Source organism: Myodes glareolus, chromosome 16 (genome assembly GCF_982192425.1).
Source record: "Myodes glareolus chromosome 16, mMyoGla1.1, whole genome shotgun sequence".
Lineage (NCBI taxonomy): Eukaryota > Metazoa > Chordata > Mammalia > Rodentia > Cricetidae > Myodes > Myodes glareolus.
Genome location: NC_142041.1, coordinates 22,989,967 through 23,010,722, shown reverse-complemented (window position 1 = coordinate 23,010,722; position 20,756 = coordinate 22,989,967). Strand labels below are relative to the sequence as shown.

The window sequence follows — 20,756 nt, the reverse complement described above, 5'->3', positions numbered from 1 at the left end:
CTCCCTCCCCCAGGATAGGCCCTGAGTAAGGAGGCGCCATGCTTTTCTTGAGAAACAATTCTGTTACCCTAACAAAAACAGTTACAACACTCAAGAGCCACCCTTCACCCCAGTTTCATGACTGGAAATAAGTAAGAGCGTGTACCTTGTCGATACTTCAGCAGGAGCTCCCATATTCCCCTGCGAGAGTAAGGGTCCACACCTGCTGTGGGTTCATCCAGAATGACAACCTTGGATCCACCCACAAAGGCCAAGGCCACGGACAGCTTCCTCTGCATCCCGCCTACAAAACAGAGCAATGCACAGCTTTACATGGTGAGCAGGGGCAGAGGTGGTACGAGATGGCTGCAGACACAGCATAGAGAGGACAGGCTACTGTGACCTAGAGACACGGACGGAGTGGGGACAGGCGTCTGGGACCACCCATTCAGTCTTGGACTCTGGGTCTTTTTCTGGAGGAGGAAGGAAAGGAAGATGGAGAAGGAAGGTCCCGGGGCTCACCTGAGAGCTGGCTGGTTTTGCTCTTCAGCTTGCTGGGGGGTAAGCCAACATCGAGGGCCATCTGCTCCATCTCTGCTTTCACGTGCTTCTCCGAGAGCCCCTTCAGGCGGGCGTAGAACCAGATGTGTTCTTCAACGGTCAGCCTGGAGGACAGAGGGGCAGGTCAGCCCGGGGCTCTGCAGGATACTATGTCCCCTGCCATATTTTTCTTCTCTTCCACCTCATCCTTGCCTTTGAAAAATAATCAGTTTCTAGAAACGGTAACCAGAAGGAAGAACTCAGGGTACACAGATAATGGGCCGCCCCTAGGGACTGCTTTGGTAGATAATGGATCATTTATATCCTGTTCCTTGCAGGCCTGGTCACAGGGCTTCAGAAAGTTAAAACTTGAAATTCCAGCTCCTTGGATGGTTCTCACTTCACTGTTCTGTTAACCAAGCTGGCTCAGGATTCACTTGGAGTCAATGACCCTCAATGGGTCTCAAGGTCTGAGTCTAAGAAAAGGGAGGCCCCTGGGAAGCCCAGAAGCCCAAGTTACTGGATTTAGATTAGAGAACATTATGACAACTTCCCCTCTCCCTTTCCCTGAAATCAAAAGGCAACTTGGCCACCTTGGGCCATGAGAGGTAAGACCTACCACTTTGCACCCCAAGAAGGGAAATTCTTTAGTACCACTCCACTGAGAACACCCGGACTCCCAGGTCACACTCCGGAAAGGTTGGCGCTCTGTGTGCTTCTGCTACTCACATGTCAAACAACACATTATGCTGGGGACAGACTCCCAGGTTCTGCCGGATGGAGCTCATCTCAGAGCGAATGTCCTTTCCCAGGATGTAGGCAGTGCCCGAAGTTGGGGGGAACAAGCCAGTGAGGATTGACCTGAGAACAAGAGTAACAAACTCAAGAGCCAGGCAGACCCAGCCTCACCCCTCCTCAGTGGCCTCAGGTCTACATCTCTAAGCCCGGGTTTCCCACAGCAGATCTTGTGAGAGCCATGCCCTTTTCTTACATGGTGGTGGTCTTCCCAGCTCCATTGTGCCCCAGGAAGGAGGTGATCTGGCCCTCGTAAAAATTGAGCGCCAAGCCATCCACAGCCACCTTCATGCCATCTCGGTAAACCTTCACCAGGTTCTGAATGGACACACCCAGCCTCAGGTGAGTGGGTTCCTCTTCCATGCAGACTGTGAAGGAAGAAAAGAAACAGAGGTGAGCCTGCAGGACTCACTGACCTGACCAGCAGAGTGACCAAATACGAAAGTCAGGGCTTAGACCTTCAGGATGAGCTGCTGTCCATGCTCAACCTTTAACGCTGCACATACACAGAAGATAAAACAATTAAAGCCCTTCGTGATATGCGTGCTGATGGTAGGGATGAACTTATAAGAGAACACCAGTCTGCTAATGAAAAAGGGCTGCACAGATGATTAAAACGCAGGATGCCAACTGTCATTAAAAAAAAAAAAACATAGCTACAAGTGTCACAGGTGCTCATACCATAGAATATTACTCAGTAAGAAAAAGCAATAAACTATTAAAATACATCGTAATGGGTCTCAAAAGGATTATACCGAGTGAGGAAAGGATCCTATTATCCAGTTCCATCTCCATAATACCCAGGAAATAACAAGACTGAAAGGATCAGGAAGAAATGAACAGCTAAGAGACATCATAGACTAAAGCAGAAGGGAGAACTAGCCAGGACTGTTAAGCAGTATCAAGAGAGAATGCTGGAGTGACGAAACAGTTCTGCATCTTGGCTGATAAGACAGAGCACAAATCTACACACATGATCAAATTTCCCAGACCTCAAAACCGAGTGTGAGATGAGGAATCGAATGATCTGTGAACTACACCAATGCTAGATTCAAACTATCCTTCAGTTTTAGGCTTGGAAACTACACTTGAGTTATGCATGGTGTTACTACCTTGGGGGAACCCATGAAGAGTATAAAGGAACCCCCTCACATGCTTGTCTGGCAACCCATCTTTAACCACTGGAGACCCAAAGAAGGAGACAAAAGAGAAACCTATGACAGCATAGGAAGGAAGAAGGTCTACTGACAATGGAGGAAAGAAGCAGATCTACTAACAGTGTAGGGAGAAGCAGATCAATTGATGGTGTAGAGGAGAAGCCGATCTACTGACAGTGCAGGGGAGAAACAGATCTACTGACGGTGTAGGGGAGAAGCGGATCTACTGATGGTGCAGGGGAGAAGCAGATCTACTGACGGTGTAGGGGAGAAGCAGATCTACTGACGGTGTAGGGGAGAAGCAGATCTACTGATGGTGCAGGGGAGAAGCAGATCTACTGACAGTGTAGGGGAGAAGCAGACCAGCTGACAGTACAGGGGAGAAGCAGATCAACTGACAGTATAGGAAGGAAGCTGACTATGGTCAATGCAGAAGGAAGCCATACTGAGCACAAAGACACAAACACAAAACCTGAAGAGAACTGAGGCAACTCTACTGGTAGTCAGGAACTAGGAGAGGTTTAGAGTCCTGTGTAAAGAAGGGTAAGAAGCTATGGAGCACAGACTAAGTCTATATCAGCCACCTGGCATCCACCTATACCATTGCTGGCATAGAGCACCACAGCCAGGCAGGCAGAGAGATTAGGTCCACAATCATGGCTAACTGCTCATTCCTCCTAGTTTTGCAGACCAGCACAATTGTCCAAGAAGGGGACAGAAGGCTATACTGATCACACTATACTTTCTTTCCCACAAGTGGGGAGATGAAGGTTCTGCTCCTCGGGAGCCCTACAGGATTCCCACTAAGTCAGTGAAGACAGCAACAGCATGGGTGTATTGGGAAAGGGAGCATTGCATGGGGATTTTCCGCCTCTACTGTGGATTTAGAATGTTTTTAAACACAAGAGAGATGGCCTTCCCTGGCGGGACAGCAGCACCAAGAGCAGGGAGTGCACATCAGGGTACTTACTTTCTGATGCTCCTTTCTGGCCGGAACCGAGGTGACTCTTCTCATCGCTTTCCTCCCCGAACCAGTAGGACTTGGTACAAGGGAAATACCAGGGCCTGGGAATCCCATACTGCCCTGAAAGCAAAGCACAGGCATGATCCAAGGTGGTGCCATCCCAGCATCTTTGATGTTTTCTACCGGACCCTCTTCCTCCTTGACACAGTCTTACGGCAAGGAATAGACTGGCACTGAGGTGGACGCAGACCACTAACGCTTGCTCAGATTTACTTTGGAGATCATGTATTCTGCGCCTCCCCATGGCTTCCCAACAACCCCAGATGGCAACACCATCCTCACTTTAGAGATGAGCAAAAGGAAGGCCCTGTAGTCTATCCAAGGTCACTTACCCAGTAAATATGGATTCAGAATTTGAATCTTAATCGATATGATGCAAATTGTATATTCAATGGAGGAAGTTCAGATAGGTTCAAAAAAATTACATGCAGACTTCTTTGGAAGAGTCAGAGGGAGAACAAAAGCATAATTCCACCTCCTAAAATCTGATCTTGTGTGGAAATGTATCCCAAAGAGTGTATCAAAATTAATTGTTACTGAATACTAAAATTTGGCTTAAACCATGTGTAAGTGCTAAGACCTAACACATAATATATATGTTACATATATTATTTATAACCTATAACTAAGAACCAGAAGCTCTCCTAGGACTTCTACCACTGGAGACATAGAATCCAGAACCCAGCCAGCACAGAGAGGAACCTACCAGACTCTGACCCAATGTGGTCTAACTGGGGTCATCTCCAAGTACCAACACTTAACAGCCCTCTGACCTCAGACAAATCACTTAAATTCTCAGCTAGATCTCTCCGACGGCAAGCCAGTCCAAAGCACTCTTCAGAACCAGAGGGTGTAAAGTTCTTTGCACAGTACCAGGCACACCGGGCTCAAGCGTGTGTGACCTGGTGGTACTAACAGATGCACTTTCAGCACCAGTGACTTTCCTTGTACCATTTGTTTTTCACAGGTTTAAAGTCACTTCCTGGGAGCCCCTTCATCCTTCAACAATTGCAACACAAAGAAAGGACAGATTTATAGACACACAAGACAAGGTCAGTCAGCTAAAGCAGTCTGGAAGCATGGGGTACCTGGAAAGACGGCTTCGATGTACCACGTCATCACTCCATAGAGGAAGGTGTCAAAGAGCATCATGGACACTGCGGTGGTGAGATTAAAGCCGTCTTCCTCCACCGGGCTCTCAAAGAGATTGTCCCATTGCACCCCTATGCCTTGCTCCTCAAAAAGAGCAAAGTATTCGCAGCCAAATCCAAAAGCCACGGGAGACAGCAGACTCTGAGAGAAAGAGCAAGGGTAATGGGTATAATGGGTCTAAGTCCTTGTCTCTCTCATTTTTTCTCTTCTAATGTAAATTCTACCTTGAGAAATTCGAGTTTGCAAATGACATTAATTATATGGCGTGTAAGCGTTCCCGGGAGTCCCTTTGGAGATGCGGACTCTCTTGCAGCATCCAAAATGATCTCATTTACAAGCACTCATTATGCACGCCATTTCAGAAATGCACGCATGAGAGCAGGGGAGACTTTTAGAACTGTACGCTTCCCAAGGTATTCCAAGGCTCAACAATCCTGTCCTGCATTCAGCCTCATACTGATGTTCATCAAAGACTTTTTCCCCTGATCAGTCATTGAATATTCAGGATCAGATGAGCCACTTTAAGGCTTGACATTCATGAGACTCAGCCTGAGGTACTGGCCCAACGCTGAGAGCCTACTAATATCGCAGCAGTGACCCACGGGGCAGTTAGTGAGCGGCTCTTACTGGGGTCCTCACATGCTCAAAGACCACACTTACACTGCAAAAAGGATTTTTTAAAAAAATGTCCTGATCAGGGATCTGTACAGGGGAAGTCCTATTGAGTCTTGTTCAGTTCAGGAAATATTACCCAAGTCAAATACCAGAATGAATACAAGAAAGACGCGGGCCATTAATGAACCACTTGGGGTCTCAAGCTAGCCATGGTCATGATTTTGCTGTGAGCTCATTATGACCAAAGAGCTAGAAGCTAAGGGGTAGTCATGGTATCTACTGTCTCCACCAGATCCATTTCCCAATGTTATTTACATCCAACCAGTTACAATCTGATTTCTGAAAAAAAAAAAAAAAAAACCGAAATCCAACCAGTGTTCACTATAAGAGACAAGGAGAAATAACTTAGTTCAAGAGGAGAACAGAGTGAACGTCAAACCCCCAGGGACAGAGGGTCTGAAAAGACCAGAATTACTCACCGCGAAGATCTTGATGGAGAAGCCCACATAGTCTTGCCAGGCTACACACAGGACATAGGGCAGATAGAGCGTGAAGTAGATGATGCCCCCACAGGCTGCTGCCAGGTTAGCCCGGGAGAAGAGCGTGCTAATGAGGAAGCACTGTAGGATCGTCACCACGGCAAACACTGACAGGAAGACGAACACCACGCTGGGGTCACTGTAGGGCAGCAGGTTTCCTAACTGGAAAGGAAGAGCCTGGATAAGGGTGTGCCCTTGGCAAGCCCAATCACTCATTCACGGGATCTTGATGGTGGGTTTTACTCATAATTCTTTCAGAGATAATGTAGGGGAACCATGACGCTCAATTTTCTAAGTGGAAATCAAACCCAGGAGAAATAAGTTACTTAAGACTTCACATGGGGGGGGAATCACAGCAGGATTATGGTACATGCAAAGTCCATGACCTTGGACTTGACCTCAGTGGACAATTTTGCTCTATTTCTCACAGAGACAATGATACCTGGCTTCTCCTTGTCTAAGGACAATGGCTGCCTCTAAGAAAATGTTGTATAAGACAATATCCCACACATCCTTTCTCTCCCAAAAACTAGAAATAGGCCAGGCAACCTTAACCTTTCCTTGGCAGCTGCAAAGTCTTCATTCATGCACACAACTAAATAGCTGTGAATAGTCTGAGCCCTGAGCTCATCTATAGTGACTGTGGACAGTGAAGCAGGCCCAGTCAACATGCAGCTGCCTTTATCAGCTTCCATACACTGGCCACAGGACCCCTAGCCTTATCACAAGGCTTAGGCCCTTGCCCTCAGATACCAGAGCATGAGAAAAAGGGTTGGTTCAGAACTGCAAGCAAATCAGTCCTGGTTCTGTCATCCTGGGGTGCTTTAGTGAGGCGCTGGCCTGCCCTGAGCACTCAATGAACTACTGTGGGGAGGGTACAATAAAGCAGCCCACAGCATGTAGTCTACATGGTGTTGGCATCCGCAAGTGCTCGTGTAATACACAGTAACTAGTATAAAGATGAATGCTACATCCTCTTGTTTTGCGCTGTCTCTCTCCTAGAAAACACTAACTTTTATAAGAGGCATCTTTGTGTATGAGACAAAAACTTCACCGCCCAGATTCCACTTTAAGGGAGGGCTTACCTGCGTATAGGTAAAAGACATCCAGATGTTAGCATCTCTGCTGTCATAGCTAGGAGAGCTACCAGCCCTGGAACACCCCTTTCCTTGGTGAGCCCCCATCCAATGACTGACTAAATGGAACAGAGGATGTCAGGTCTTGGGGATGAGAATTTGGACAGTTCAATGTGGGAACTCTCTATTCTCCTGGGTACTCTTTAGAGCACCTCGTTGGGCTGCTTAATCATGGTCCAATTCCTCTCTCTGCAAGACCCAGCATGCATTCCATCCCTCTAGACACTGATCCCGCCTAATATCCATATATCAAAGTTGGCCTCAGCCTCTTCCTCCAGACATCCAAACTTGTAACAGTGAATAACCTTCTGACCATGGACTTGAAAATAATCCCTGCCCAATACTCCTAAGGGTCAAGCCTTGAGTACACAGTGTGGTACAGGTAAATTTGTGCTTTTCTGGAAGGAGTGAGGCCACCTTACCTTCAAGATGATGACCAGCAGGCCAGCACTCACAAGCAGAGGGATGAGGCTGCTGATGAACCAGCTAAACCAGAGAATGCCATTGTCCAGGCCCATGATCCGCATGGTCTCCTTCAACCGCGCCTCCTTCTCATACACGATGCCCTTGATGATGACAGCCACTGAATAAATCCAGGCCAGGGTCATGAAGAGGGGCATGGACCGACTCATCACCCGCAGGAAACTGGAGGCACAGACGAAAGAGACACACATAAGCCAGGCTTAGATCTAAGCTCTTACATGTTGGAAGAAAAACTACGTTTGGGTCACCAAGGGAAGGCCCACTGGACTCTCAAATGACCAAAGCTTCATTAGCAGTAGAAGGAGATGAGACAGAACCCGGGCTGACAGAGTATACCATCCAAGATTTCTTTAGGGGGTCACTTTAATAACCAGGAAATAGTGGGGGTAATAGTAAAATAAAGGTAAGTAACTTTACCTAAACATTAAGGTGCTAAACATTAAGGGTGGGGTCAGAATCCAACTTGGTCTCTCCCTGAAGGTGTCTCTAAGGTCACCTCCTACTGGTTTGCTTTCACTCCCACGCTGTGCAGAAACATGCACGGACACATGCACTGACATGGAGCCGCTGGTGGAATAAAGATGCTGGCTTGTTGGTACACTCACATGTCGTCAACGTAACAGGGATAGGGCATCTGCTGCACATAGACACCTGTTGTCTTCTCAGTCCCCGTCAGCACTCTGATGATCGCCTGTTCAACCACATCCTGCAGGTAGGCGAAGCCCCCCCAGACATAGCGCATATCCTCAAAGGGGTCAGCCCGGGGACCCGGGTCCCAGTACCTGAAACCGAATGATAGGAGATCAAACCTTCCTACAAAGCACACACTGGAAAATCCAATTACCCACAGTGCCCCACACTTCCTTGGCTGCTCTTCCTATTTTTTAATTTCCTATTCTTATCTCAGTTACAAGTACATAGATTCTTAAATAAAAATAATCACCATGAACACACTCCTTGTGGGTCTGTTTTTCTTTCCCCTTTAATGGCGACCTGACATGGCATCAGATGTACATACTAAAATTTCCCCAGCCACTCGCTTGCTTTCATCGGCTGTCTGCCTCTTTTTATAAAAATGTGTCTGCCTAGCCTGGAGACCCCTAAAGGCTTTCCTTTCTTCCTCCTGACTTTTAAGTCCTTTGGATTAATCTTTTGAAGGGGAATGCTGAAACAGAAAGACTAATATTTTATGGCCTTTGATTAACAGTTGCCGGCAACGATGGAGTTTTAGCAAAGTCATGCTGCTGCTGCTGCTTTGTTGTTGAAATTCCTTCCAAATCGCTAATGGAGTACCACCCGTCATAAAAGTCATCCAAACTATGTTCCTGACCTTTACAAGACCGGGTTGGTGTGATGGAGTTCAACTTACCCATCCTTGATCTTATTGGTCCTCTCGACGTTGTCAATGTCCATTCGGATCTTGTACTTAACGTGATGGGGCAGCTCGGCACTGCCAGGAGCGATTCCTGTGAACACGATCCCAGCCCAGAACTTCCTCTCATCCAGCAGCTCCATGGACTTGTTGATGAGCCGGACTTCTGTTGGAACGGGCTCCAGCTTGTTCAGGTTGACACACTGACAGAAGGCAAGACAGACGTCTCATTAGAACACTGGTGGCCAGAAAGATAACTGTAGCCAGAACTCAGACTCCTTGGAGAGGTGGGCACGGGCGGCCCTAATTTTCCAATCGCCATCACCTAGTCCTCTCTAACGTAGCTTTCCTGGTTCAACCAAGCTTAGAACTGAGGTTTACGGGAAATACTGAACACTACTTGTATTGCTTTCTGCTACGATCCTGTTTTATTCCATTCCATTTTCTTAGCAAGCCGAGTCACCGCAACAAACCCGTCAAAATCAGATAAGAAAAAGTTCTAGTCAGCTTTTTCCATTCCATCAATGTTAGGATTAAAGGTTTAAAGTTTTATCTGTCCCAAATTAGATTAGATAAGTTTCATAAATACGGCTTTTATAAGAGAGCAATTTATTACCATTCGAATCGAGATTATCAACACATGGGAACACCTAGAAGACAATGGGTAGAAACACTGGAGTCTATTTGAAGCAAAGCTCGAAGTGAGTTTATTTACTCACGAAGCCGTTCATCTAGGGTTTATCTTGTCCTCCAGGCCTGCGGGATATAGCTGTGCAGGACACCACACATTCATTCTAGGCTCTCCTTATGCCTTTAACTTTACTGTAACATCTCAAAGGTAAAAAGCCCTTACTAAAGGATGTGCACAGCAGACCCTCACCTCCATGAAGCGAGATATCGTCTGGATTGCCTGGTTGGTTTCATTGAAAGCTTCTCTCCATGTATACGCGGAGCCATTTGGGGACTGAACATCCTCTGGGTTCTTGGCCAGAAATGCCATGATGTCTTGGGCCGTCCAATCTAATCCAACCAACTTCTGTTCCCAAAACCGGTCATTGCCTCTGCTGTCTAACAGCGTCTGACATTCCAGGAAGAACGCGTGAACAAAAAACATCAAGTTCATGGTGAGGCGTGCGACGTCACATACCACACCCTTTCTCCCAGCCTCGGTCTGTGTCTGTGCATCTCCACACAGAAACTTGTAAGACACAGCGACGAGGCTTCTATTTGACAAAGACGAAGACTAAAGTTGAAATTGCATGACTGATATTGACCATGTGAATGGATGAGCTGAGCACAAAGTCAGACCTCTGAACTCACAGGCCATAGGCTTCCCACTGTACCGGACTGTGGTTAACGGTTTTAACTCTAGCAACAGTAAGAACAGCATGCTACGGGATCTATAGGCATCATAGCTCACACAGCATCATGAGGGTGTAGCCTTGATTCTGCCCATTTCACACACGGGAAATCAGAACCTCAGGGATGTTAATGCAGCTAATGAGTGGGAAAGCCAGGCTGGAAGACACAGGCCCACTGCGTCCGGCACCCCTGTATCTGCCCTCTCTTCTGAGACACGTCTAATGATGCCAGATAAGCCCACATCTAAGGCTTAACTCAGGGAAGAAATGCTGCTGGGAAATCCAAGTAAAAGATGGCATTTCCCCAGCCAAGAACATATGGATCATGATGAAATGGAGACCTGTTTCCCATCGCCTATCAGTGTGAAAAAGGTCACAGGTAAGCCATTCTGGTCCTCAACCCGAGGCCTGCAAGGACGCACTGCCAGGGAAACGGGGCAACTGCTGACTGAGCAAACGGACAGAGGCGCCATGTTCATTTCCCCGTTTCCAGGGAGAGCAGGAGGCCCCTGCTCTACTGAGCCGGGTCTCCAGAGAAGAGCACCTTTCCTAATCAGTCTTCTTTTCACTAACCTTGTAAGCTCTTCCCCTGGGTGGCTTCTTCTTCGCCGTTTTAATGGGAACATAACGATTTTACAGACTGTATCCACTATAATTTCATTAACTATTCCTGTACTGCATAGCATCTAGTCTATCTCCAGTTTCCCACAGTAACAATTACAGGAATAGCATCGTCCCTCCCACGATGGCTTCTTTAAAATTATTGCCATAGGATGCATCCCTAGGGGAAGGGGGTTGGAACAAAGGTACAGCACGGGACTCATTCTTTGTGGATTTTGAAACTTCCACTTCCAATGGCTTTCCCCAAGGGAATAACAATGTACACTGTCCCCAGGGAGGTACCAGTATAACGATGTAAAACTGTCCCTCACAAAAGTCCACAGAGGCATGGGAGATCAGTTCTGAAACTACTTTATTCGGATAACCTGGAAGTGAATGAGCAAATAAGGGCAGAGATGGGATGGTGGCATTGGGTGCCCAGTGGGGCTTCTAAGCAGTATGGGAGTCTAAGCAGTATGGGGAAAGGCCATCCAGACCAACAGGACATCCAGACCCAGTGAGGTCACTGACCCTACGGCATCTCCAGGGAGCCTGAAAGGAACAGAGGACCTGACATTTTACATGAAGTACGAGATGGGAGAAAGCTGGGCCTGGAGATGAGGGACCATGTCCAGTTATGAACAACAACAACAAAAAGCCATTACAGATCACCTCCTTTGCGCTCAATCCTTCCTGCTCACTCAGACAATCTCTGCCTTGCACCCCTTTGTCTCCTACAGAAATGTGTCTACATCCCCCACTTGCTTAAAGCCATCTGATGCCCTTCTCTGAAGTTAAAGATCCTCAGCTTGACACAGGGGCCCACATCAAAGACTGTCACACCTTTCTTTTCCACCTCTGCTTCTTTACTTCCTATTCCACACCCAGGATTCTCCGAGAAAAGTCCCTTCCACATGTTTATAAGGACCTATTCCTTAAGAACTGAGAGTTTATGATCAGCTGAGGTCTCCAAAGAAACTCTTGATTTAAAAGCCGGGAAGGTCAGGCACAGTGGTTCATTCCTGTAATTCCAGCACTGGGGGAAGCTGCAACAGGAGGATTGCCCTGAGTTTGAGGTCATCCTGGGCTATACAGTGAGTTGCAGGCCAGTCTGAGCTATACGACTGATGAGACCTTGCTTTTTGGGGGGAGGAGGGGTGTTTGTTTGGTTTTGGTTTGGTTTGAGCAGAGAAACATCTATGTATGCCCAAATTCAGCTAAAATTCTCTAAGCCCCTTCCCTCTTGGAAAGAGAACTATCCCAAATGATAGAAGTAAGGATCCCACGGGGAAAGAAAGAACAGGGAAACAAGGCCGGGGGTACGTGCTGCTGCACACCGTGTTTGTTGTGGGAGGGGCACACAAATCCCGCAGGAGAGAACTGGGGCTGAAGGGAGAGCCACGCACCAAGTGTGAGCTAGTGCTATGACTCAGCATGAATGCAAGAGACGGATGTGGTTCTCACCCACATCCCTTGAGGGTCAAAGCACCAAGTCAGGAATTCTGCACAGGCGTGACAGCACCCCTGTGTCAAAGGAGGCTCTGGCTTCTCCAGGTCCTGTGGCCCCTTGGTCAGCAACTTGTCCCCAGAGCATAGCTAAACTTCCAAAGCGCTCCCTCGAGATGGGGGTGCCTCTAAAACCCAGCATCCCTCAGGACACAAAGGTCCAACGCCAGAAGCCTGGCAAACATCCTCCCTTGCATCTTGATAGCGGAAGAAATCAAAGGAAGTAGCCTCCCTCACCATGGCAATCGGAAGCTGTCTAATGATCCCCGAGGCAGGGACGATGTGATTAAAAGGCTCTCGTGCTGACACAAAGGAGACATGGCATCCTCAGACTGCTCTCCTTTAGGTCCTGATTATCTCTGGAGCACTCGTCCCTCTCAAGTGGCCCAGCATGTCACATGCAATTCCCTCCACTCCATGGCAGCAATGCTGGCTGCATTCACCCTGAGCCTAGGGAACCAGAACCTGACCAGTCTGCTTGCCAGATCATGTTTCTGTCCCCATACTTCATTCTAAGATCTACTGAGACACAGACAGGCTACAGAAAATGCTGTGCCTACCTTAACGACTACAGCCAAAGTGAAAAGACTCAGCGTCCTGCAATCACCAAATTCAACATCCAGTTTCTAGTCTTCACTTAGTTTTTGTGCAAAACTGCTATTGGGTCATGAAGGGCAGCAATGCTGACATACCCAGGGCTATCACTGCACCTTGGTCTGGGCTTCTACAGGGGCAGGGGCTCTGGGGCTGCAGCTAATCCTACTGCAGCTCAATTGGTTTAACTTACAGCATCATCATCTCAGGTATTTTCTGGGAAGATGTCCAGAAGCCTCTTCGAGACCAAGCAAGTAAAGTGAGTAGAAGAGATGCTCACCCTCACAAGGTCCATCTCTTGGCTACTCTCCATGAAGGTCCAGATTTGGGGGCTGAGCTCTTCCCACATGCCCTCCAGGTCATGGAAGACAGCCAGCTCCTGGAAGGTCTTGTTCACCTAGAGTCAGGTAGGGAACCAGAATCCGTACAAATAGAAGAGAGGCAGAAGAGGCAGTGAGCATTCCAAGGTTCCCCGAAGGAAAAAAAAAAGAAATCCCTGCCTAGCCCTTTCTCTTCCTTAGAAATTCCTCCTGTAGCTATAATTCAAACACTCAGGGCCAGAGAGCTGGCTCCCAAGGTTACATTTTTTTTTAATAATTTAAAACTTTCATTAAGGCCATGAGTATACTCAGCACACTCTATCTGAAGGTGCCTTCACTTCCTGTCTCTAATTCTTGGGGGGATTCTGGGGACAGAGCCCTAAGCCTGTGCAGCTTACCTCAGCCATGACCTGCCTTGTAGCTGGAGTGTCGGGAGTATACAGAATCTTTCCAACAAGCAGAGGCTTGAGTGCCTTCCAAATAATTCGAGAAAGAGGACTGGACTCCAAGTTCTTCATCAGATCATTGCAATAAGGAGCTACAAAGACATAAAGCAGACATTGGCTTATATACACGGCCAGAAGCCAACAGGACCTTAGAGGTTAAAGCCTCCCGGTCAGGACAGGGGACAAATGCCCATCCTACCACCTATTCATGCAGTGGATGACTCCAATTATCTGAGTCTCAGTTTTCTCCACTGTACAAAGAAAAGTTCATAGCATCTACTTGACAGAGCTATGAAGAGGACTAACTGAGGTATTTCCTGTGAGGTCTCTAAAGCGCTCAATGTATGAAAGAATCAGGCCCTTTCTTAGACTTAGATCAGAGCTGATCTAGAAGGACATTTGGGCTATGCACACGCCATCCTAACTCTAGCTATACACCCTCATGTCAGCCCCGACAGCTGTTTATACACTGAAAACGGATGGAACACTTATTGGGAAAGCCAGAAGGCTGCATTTAGATTTTAGTTTCAAGGAAATGTCAGTAATTTCCTTGATAATTAATCAAGATCTTATCACAAGTGTATTTATATTTAATAAAAATTCAAAACTGATATATCCAAAGCTCAAATGAACAGGTGGGCTTTACTTTAGATACCATGTAACTTCTGCAAGCTGCCTGATAAATAGTTGAAACAATAATAACAATAATAAAGATAGCAGAATTGGGGGGCATCCTAGGCATCAGTCCATGGCCTCACTCATGGTATGCAACCACTCTTGGTTGCATTATATCTCCAATGTCAGAACTTTTGTTTTTAAGGACTTGGCCTCAGGTCTATCTGTTGTGTAAATGAGAGATGCCCCTGGATGGATTTGAAGACTGGGGAAGAGTAGATGGCTTCATAAAACTGCCAACACCATCATCTTCCTCAGGCTTGTATAGGGCGACTTGGAAGGTTCTGGAGTGTGGTACTCCAGTGGACACGAGGCTCTTGTGTTACAGCCACACACAAGAAGCTGCTCCACTCTGTATCTGAAAGACACACCTGTGGTTGGCAATAGAGAATGGCTCAGCCGCGTGGTATTTTCAAGGAAAACATGGCATTGTCAGAACTGTAACACCAAACCCTGGCTGTCACCAGGCACAGGACACACACCCACACAGAGCCGCCCAAGTGTGCTAAGTGGGTATAGAGTTACGGGGTTCTCTAACACCGTCTTGTGGCTAAGAATGCAGAACAAACATGAGATCGGATGTCTGAGTGTGAAGGTGCACACATGCCACCATTAACGAGACAGTTCACTGGGAAGCGCCAGGAGTGTGTGGGCTGGAGGCCCAGCGTTTGGGGATTACCTAGGAATGCAGCTTTAACCAAGGCACTAAAACCTCTGAGCCAATGGAATGTGAGGTTCCAGAACCTTCCTTGCAGGGTTACTGTGAGAATGAGATAAGGTAATTTAAATAGGACGAATTATAAAGAGGAAATTTTGCCTTAATGTTAGATTTTCTTGTAGTTGTTGTTGTAATTACTATTAATACTGTCACCCACTTTTGGGTGTTTATTATAAAGCTTATCTCACAGCAAAACTAAAAATAATTTTTTTAAAGAACCCAAATCTCCTTTTTATAAATCTTCCTGACTTTCCTGAGATTTAACTAAAAAATAAATGATATTTATTTGAAATATACAACAGAACACTGCTACAGATATTCACTGTGAAGTGACTACCACAGTCCAATCAACAAATATATCCATCACTTCATGCAGACAGCCAGTCTGTCTGTGCATTAACATTAAGATTAACTCTCTTAGAGTCTAAACATATAACACAGTGTCACCAAACACTCATACACTATGCTATCTAGTTCACTTTGCATAAGTGAAATTTTGAACACTCTGACCAACACATCCCATCTCTCCATCACCCACTCAGTCCAAGCAATCAATCAATCTCTCTCTCTCTCTCTCTCTCTCTCTCTCTCTCTCTAACCTGTTTTATGTTTTTATTTTATTTTATTTTCGATTCCACATATGGGTGAGTTCACCCATGATGCAACTCCATCAAAGATCTGAGAAGGGAAATAATTTTACTCAAGCAGCCTGGAAGTACAAGAGGGAAACTTCCGAAATGTGCAACAAATGGAAGAGACAACTGAATACCTGGGCAATTACCCAAAGTCTCGTATACAATGCTGAGTCAACCAACTTTGGCTAAGGCCTGATGTAACAGACATGCCATTTTTCAAAGGCAAGAAACCTTTTACGACTCTCTCACCCTGTCTTGGCAAGATAAGACAATCCTGTTTTTATCCATTTACGGATATTCTGTAATTCTGTCAGTGGTTGAGGTATGGGCTTTTTCTTTGCCCAAAGGCCAGTTCTGCCAGGAAGAAGAAAAGCTCCATGTGGAGTGTCTTTGGTGCTCAACGCGTTCTCTCGGGAGTAGAGCGGTGATGTCAGGAGCGAATGTGTCTCACTACTATAGAACTATGAGTTAGATCAAAGGCCATTTTCTACAGCTCTTCGAAGAGGTTGAGATTATACTATCTATACTAAGTATGATCTCTATGCACCTAAATAACCTGATTAGCCTAAATATAAATATAACAAACATATATGACTATTGATTTCTATCTATCAAACTTGAAGACTAAGAGAATGAACAACTGTGCAATGAGTGAGGACAATGATCTCCAAATGTAAACAATGTATTCCACATATGGGTGAGTTCACCCATGATGCAAACTGGGGAGACTGGCTGTCAATCACTCATTCCCCTTTTTGATAGTGCTACTAAACGCCCGGGATGTACCAGCCTCCCACTCAAAGACCCGAGAGTGACTCACTCCTCAAGGACTCTGAGCAATGTCCTGAGAGCAGAGGACAGTGTCCCTGCTACTACACAGAGTGAAGAAAAGTAAGTGTGAGGAGTGGAAGACGCAGGCAGAGGCTAGACCTAAGACAGGGACGAGGCTTCGGTGTGCACGGACACTCACTTGTAGAATTGTCATAGAAGGTGTCCATGTCTTCCTCGGTGCCGTTGCCTCCAAAGAGGGCTTTGTAGTTGTTGTCCTCATACCAGTTGAGCGACTTGATCTTCAGCCCCCCACCCTCAGGGTGACCACAGACAATGCGGGACACAGCCTGGTAGATCTGGGTGGAGGAACTGGACCCGTTCACGTTGGTCAGAAACATCACCTCCTGCCGCATGTCACTCCAGCTCTTTGCGCTGAACAGCTGGTGTCAGGGTGTGGAGAGGAAACGGGGGAAGGGAAAGAGAGCGAAGGACAGAGCAAGGGTTGGGACAAGAGAGGAGAAGCAGACACTTTATTTTCTTAACCCAAAAGCTATGTTCCAGAACATACTGTGTCTGAAATCACTGTCATTCCCTGCAGTGATCAACTGGTCTTCTCTCCTCTATCTGTGGTACTGGGACCTACAACACCTGATTACTGGGTTATCCCAAACTGGTGGCTCCATCCAGCACCTGCCCGAGGAGAGAATTCTTGCTCCTTCTCCACTACCATGGCTCACACTGTACACTTACTCTGCTCACAGGAGAGGGTAACCACTTAATCTTCTAGCCCAAGAAGGGTGGCTGTACTTGCGATCACCTGAGCGAACGGACGGACCAATGCCTTACATTCTCCATCTGTTGCAATGACCCTCACCCTCCCTTCCCCTCAACTCAGTCTCTTCCTCAATCCAACACCCAGTGTGTAGACACTGTGCAAACATGAAGTCACATTTAATCCCCTGCTTCTAGCTCCTTGGCTTCCGTCATGGATCTTAAGCATGTCTCTAAGGATGTCCTGGTACGAGGGCTTTGCATCCGCTCTTCTTCCTGCCTGGAGCACAGCAGAATTGTCTTTGGAGCGACTTCCCCCACTCCCTTCAAATGCTATCTCATCACTCCTTCTACCCTCCTTACGTGATTTTTTTCTTCTTCACTGCACAGATCCCTGTTATCCTATCCCATCAGCTGACCTGTTGATTTCTGATGTCTACTTTTCTGTGAGAAAAATGCTGGCAGCGAGGTTGCTGTGATCACGGCTGAGCTGCAGTAACCAGCACGGTCAGGAACTTGGCCTGTACTGTGTCTGCGATACCACATGGTTTCTCACTCTTGTCCTGCATACCTTCCCTCTCACCCAGCTCTGACGTTAACTCAGCCCTCACTCATCTCCCATCCCCACTGCCAGGCTGGCTAATGCAGACATTCTTTTAGGGTCTCCGGTCTATGGCAGTCATCACAGGAGTGTGTGATGAATTCTTGGAAGGAGCAAAGCAGAACACAGACTTCAGAGTTTCTAGGTCCCGAGTTCAAGTTCCATTCAGACCAATTAATTGCCTAGAAGACTGTGGGCAAAGCGTCTAACTTCCTGAGCCACAATGCCGTCTGTGAAACGGGCACAATAAAAGGTACCTCACTGTGCCCTGTGGATGATGTAGGCAAAAGAAGTCAAAATACCATAATCCACCTGTGGTGCCCTTGTCTTTTCCTGTTAATAGCTGGGCTCTGAACATAGCAACTAACTTTCTCTCTAGACAAGGACCAAGCAAATGCATTTTTTTTTAGCATTATTCAGGAAGACCAACTGTGTAACATGTGACCAAAGTGACATGAAGGTGATCTGTCAGGAAAAGAGGACACCATTGATGATGCTGAACTAGAAGTAAGTGAACTCTCAGAGACAGCCAAGAAAAAAAAATGTATAAACCTTGGCTGAATACTTTTCCATCACATCGACCACCAAGCACATCATGTCCTTTTAATTACTTTGTTCTACCCCAGAATAATAGCAGGAACAAGCACAGAAGAGAAAACAGCTGAAACAAACCTTGAGGTTAGAGTCACCACCCTCACCAACCAAGCCCATCCAGCCATCACTATGCCTGCTATCCTTCCTCCAAGGCCAGAAATGAGCAACATGTAACAGGACAAGAAGGGAACCTTCCCGAGCAGGGCAAGGCATGTCAACTCACAGAGCCCTACAGAAATAGATATGGACTTGAAGGGCCGTTTCTCTTCCTATCTTTCTGCAGAACCCCAACTGGTCCAGCTTCTTCACCTATCCAAAAGTCACTTGCCCTCAGAACCAGAAGACCAAATAAAAGGCTGACAAAGGTCTGCTCCTAGAAGTGGGGGCTGAGCGCCAGCCCCTCTGTCAGAGATGCATGAGTAGAGTTCAAAGAGAAAGACACACAGTGATGTGTCTGTTCCATCTCAGGGTTTTCAGAACTTTCCAAATGTGCTGTTTGTTCAGTGACCAAAGTGAACTAGTCGATGGTCAGGAAATAAAGTATCTTTTGATATTTGGAGGAGAAAGAGTGATAGAAACATGGAAAAAGTGGTAAAGGATAAAGGCTGGACAAAGCCGGAGACACTTTCCCCAGGGATTACTGCATTCAGGTGGTCCTGAAACATTGTAGCCCACTTTGTGTACTAGAGCTAGAATAGATAGCAGCTGGGATTCCTGGAAGAGGTTGACTGTGATGTCAGGACAATGTCCACACTGACACATGCGACCTGTGGATCTAAAGGCCAAATCAGCCCAGCGCTCACTAGGAGACCATATTCCCACAGCTGAACCCCAAAGGCCAGATTTCACAAGGCAAAGAAAGCAGGATGAGGAACGCCACAGCATTCCTGTTGGCTAGCAAAGGTGTGTTTTGACAAAACGGCAGTCCGGATGGCCTTGTTGAAAACATTGTGTAGAAGCTGTTGCCAAGCAAGTCAGTGCACAGGGGGAGGTGGAACGGGAGAAAATTTTCCTCTTCACAAATGTGCAGGGATTTAGGGGCAGGCAGAAGCTCACACAGAAAGATGTAGACTAGACATGAGGCCCTAAACCACGAACTATCTCTGCAACATTGATGCATTTTAGTTTCTTCTCCAATGGAGACCAAAACTGATAAGCTTTAGATTACTTGTGCTTCTAAAATTTAATGTCACAGCATGGGATATTCAAACTAAAAGGACCATGTTAGCCAAACCCAGAACTAAAGAAAACAATAACAGCCAGTCTGCTCACTATGGCTAAAAAGACACAACTTACCTCTTGGGCCAGCCCCCCTAAGCTGTTCAGCAATGTTCTGGTGGCTTCCGCCAGCTGCTGGGTCGGGAGAGGAGATGTAGAGTTTAGTCTTGTCTGGAAAGAGAGGGGGGAAAAATCCTTTGTCTCTGAGATCAAATACAAGGCTGAAATCTCTAAACAGAAAATAAACAACTAAATCAAAACCATTCCCAATCTCGAATTTAAAAAACAAGAAACCAACTTCTAATAAAAAAAAAAATAAAGAACACTGTACAATTACTCTAACCACATGCCTGCACGTTTAGTTTTCTTCAGGTAAGAATTTCTCTCTGATAGATGACTACAGAAATACAAACTTAAGGCTACTGAACAGACAACGTACAGAAATATCTCACATGCAGGCATACACTTCTATGTGTGCATGTGTGTGTTGTGCATGCATGTGCATGTGTGTTCAATGAATTCTGACCAGAAAGTCTAGTTTATCTACGCTTCTACAAGACACATGTTTATAGACACGGCCTTGAGACAAAAGTCCGTGATGGCTCACAAAAAAAGGGGGGGGGGAGATAAAATCAATAGTAACCAAAGCAAGAGAATAATGCTTTTTTTCTCTGTGGGTTCAGCACTATTCTCACTATTTTGAACACTGAAAATTTAACACAGAACACTGTTTTTATGTCAAGAGTTAGTCAGCACTTTGCATTTACTAATTAATGTATTTAGCTGTTATGATACACAGCCTAGCTGCACAGTAAACATGAGAAAAATAATTAGGCCTAAAGGAAAGATAAATCACGGCAGAAAAGCTAAGGAAAACAAAGAAAACTCAGAAGCTCTGAAACCAGAATTGCTGCAGAAGGAACTCCAACTTCAGTTCCATGGCTAGGAAGGACCAGGAAGAAAAATCTCCGAAGTGAGGGGATGCAGGATTTCTAAGGGCTTTTATGGATTCTGTTTCATTTTATTCAATATTGGAACAAGCACCTAGAGAATTTTAGACTGTTCTGACAATGCATGTCATGTCAGAGACTGCTGCAAAATCCTAACACTGGAGCTACGTGGAAAGCACCAGGGGTAGACAGGACTAACGGTAA

General features: G+C 46.3%; 1 protein-coding gene across 2 annotated transcripts in view; it reads right to left on the bottom strand.

Annotated features, from left to right (window-relative positions):
- The window catches only part of Abca1 (ATP binding cassette subfamily A member 1), a 117,878-nt gene that overhangs the window by 35,245 nt on the left and 61,877 nt on the right, over positions 1–20,756 (bottom strand). For both annotated transcript variants that reach the window (XM_048420688.3, XM_048420689.3), the window contains exons 8-22: positions 19,681–19,773; positions 16,618–16,858; positions 13,572–13,711; positions 13,134–13,250; positions 9,673–9,870; positions 8,790–8,995; positions 8,026–8,202; positions 7,360–7,582; positions 5,742–5,963; positions 4,584–4,788; positions 3,442–3,555; positions 1,511–1,682; positions 1,249–1,380; positions 502–644; positions 146–283 (exon numbers count right to left, since the gene is read on the bottom strand). In XM_048420688.3, coding sequence (XP_048276645.3) covers positions 146–283; positions 502–644; positions 1,249–1,380; positions 1,511–1,682; positions 3,442–3,555; positions 4,584–4,788; positions 5,742–5,963; positions 7,360–7,582; positions 8,026–8,202; positions 8,790–8,995; positions 9,673–9,870; positions 13,134–13,250; positions 13,572–13,711; positions 16,618–16,858; positions 19,681–19,773 — 2,521 coding nt within the window. The remainder of the gene's footprint in view (positions 1–145; positions 284–501; positions 645–1,248; positions 1,381–1,510; positions 1,683–3,441; positions 3,556–4,583; positions 4,789–5,741; positions 5,964–7,359; positions 7,583–8,025; positions 8,203–8,789; positions 8,996–9,672; positions 9,871–13,133; positions 13,251–13,571; positions 13,712–16,617; positions 16,859–19,680; positions 19,774–20,756) is intronic.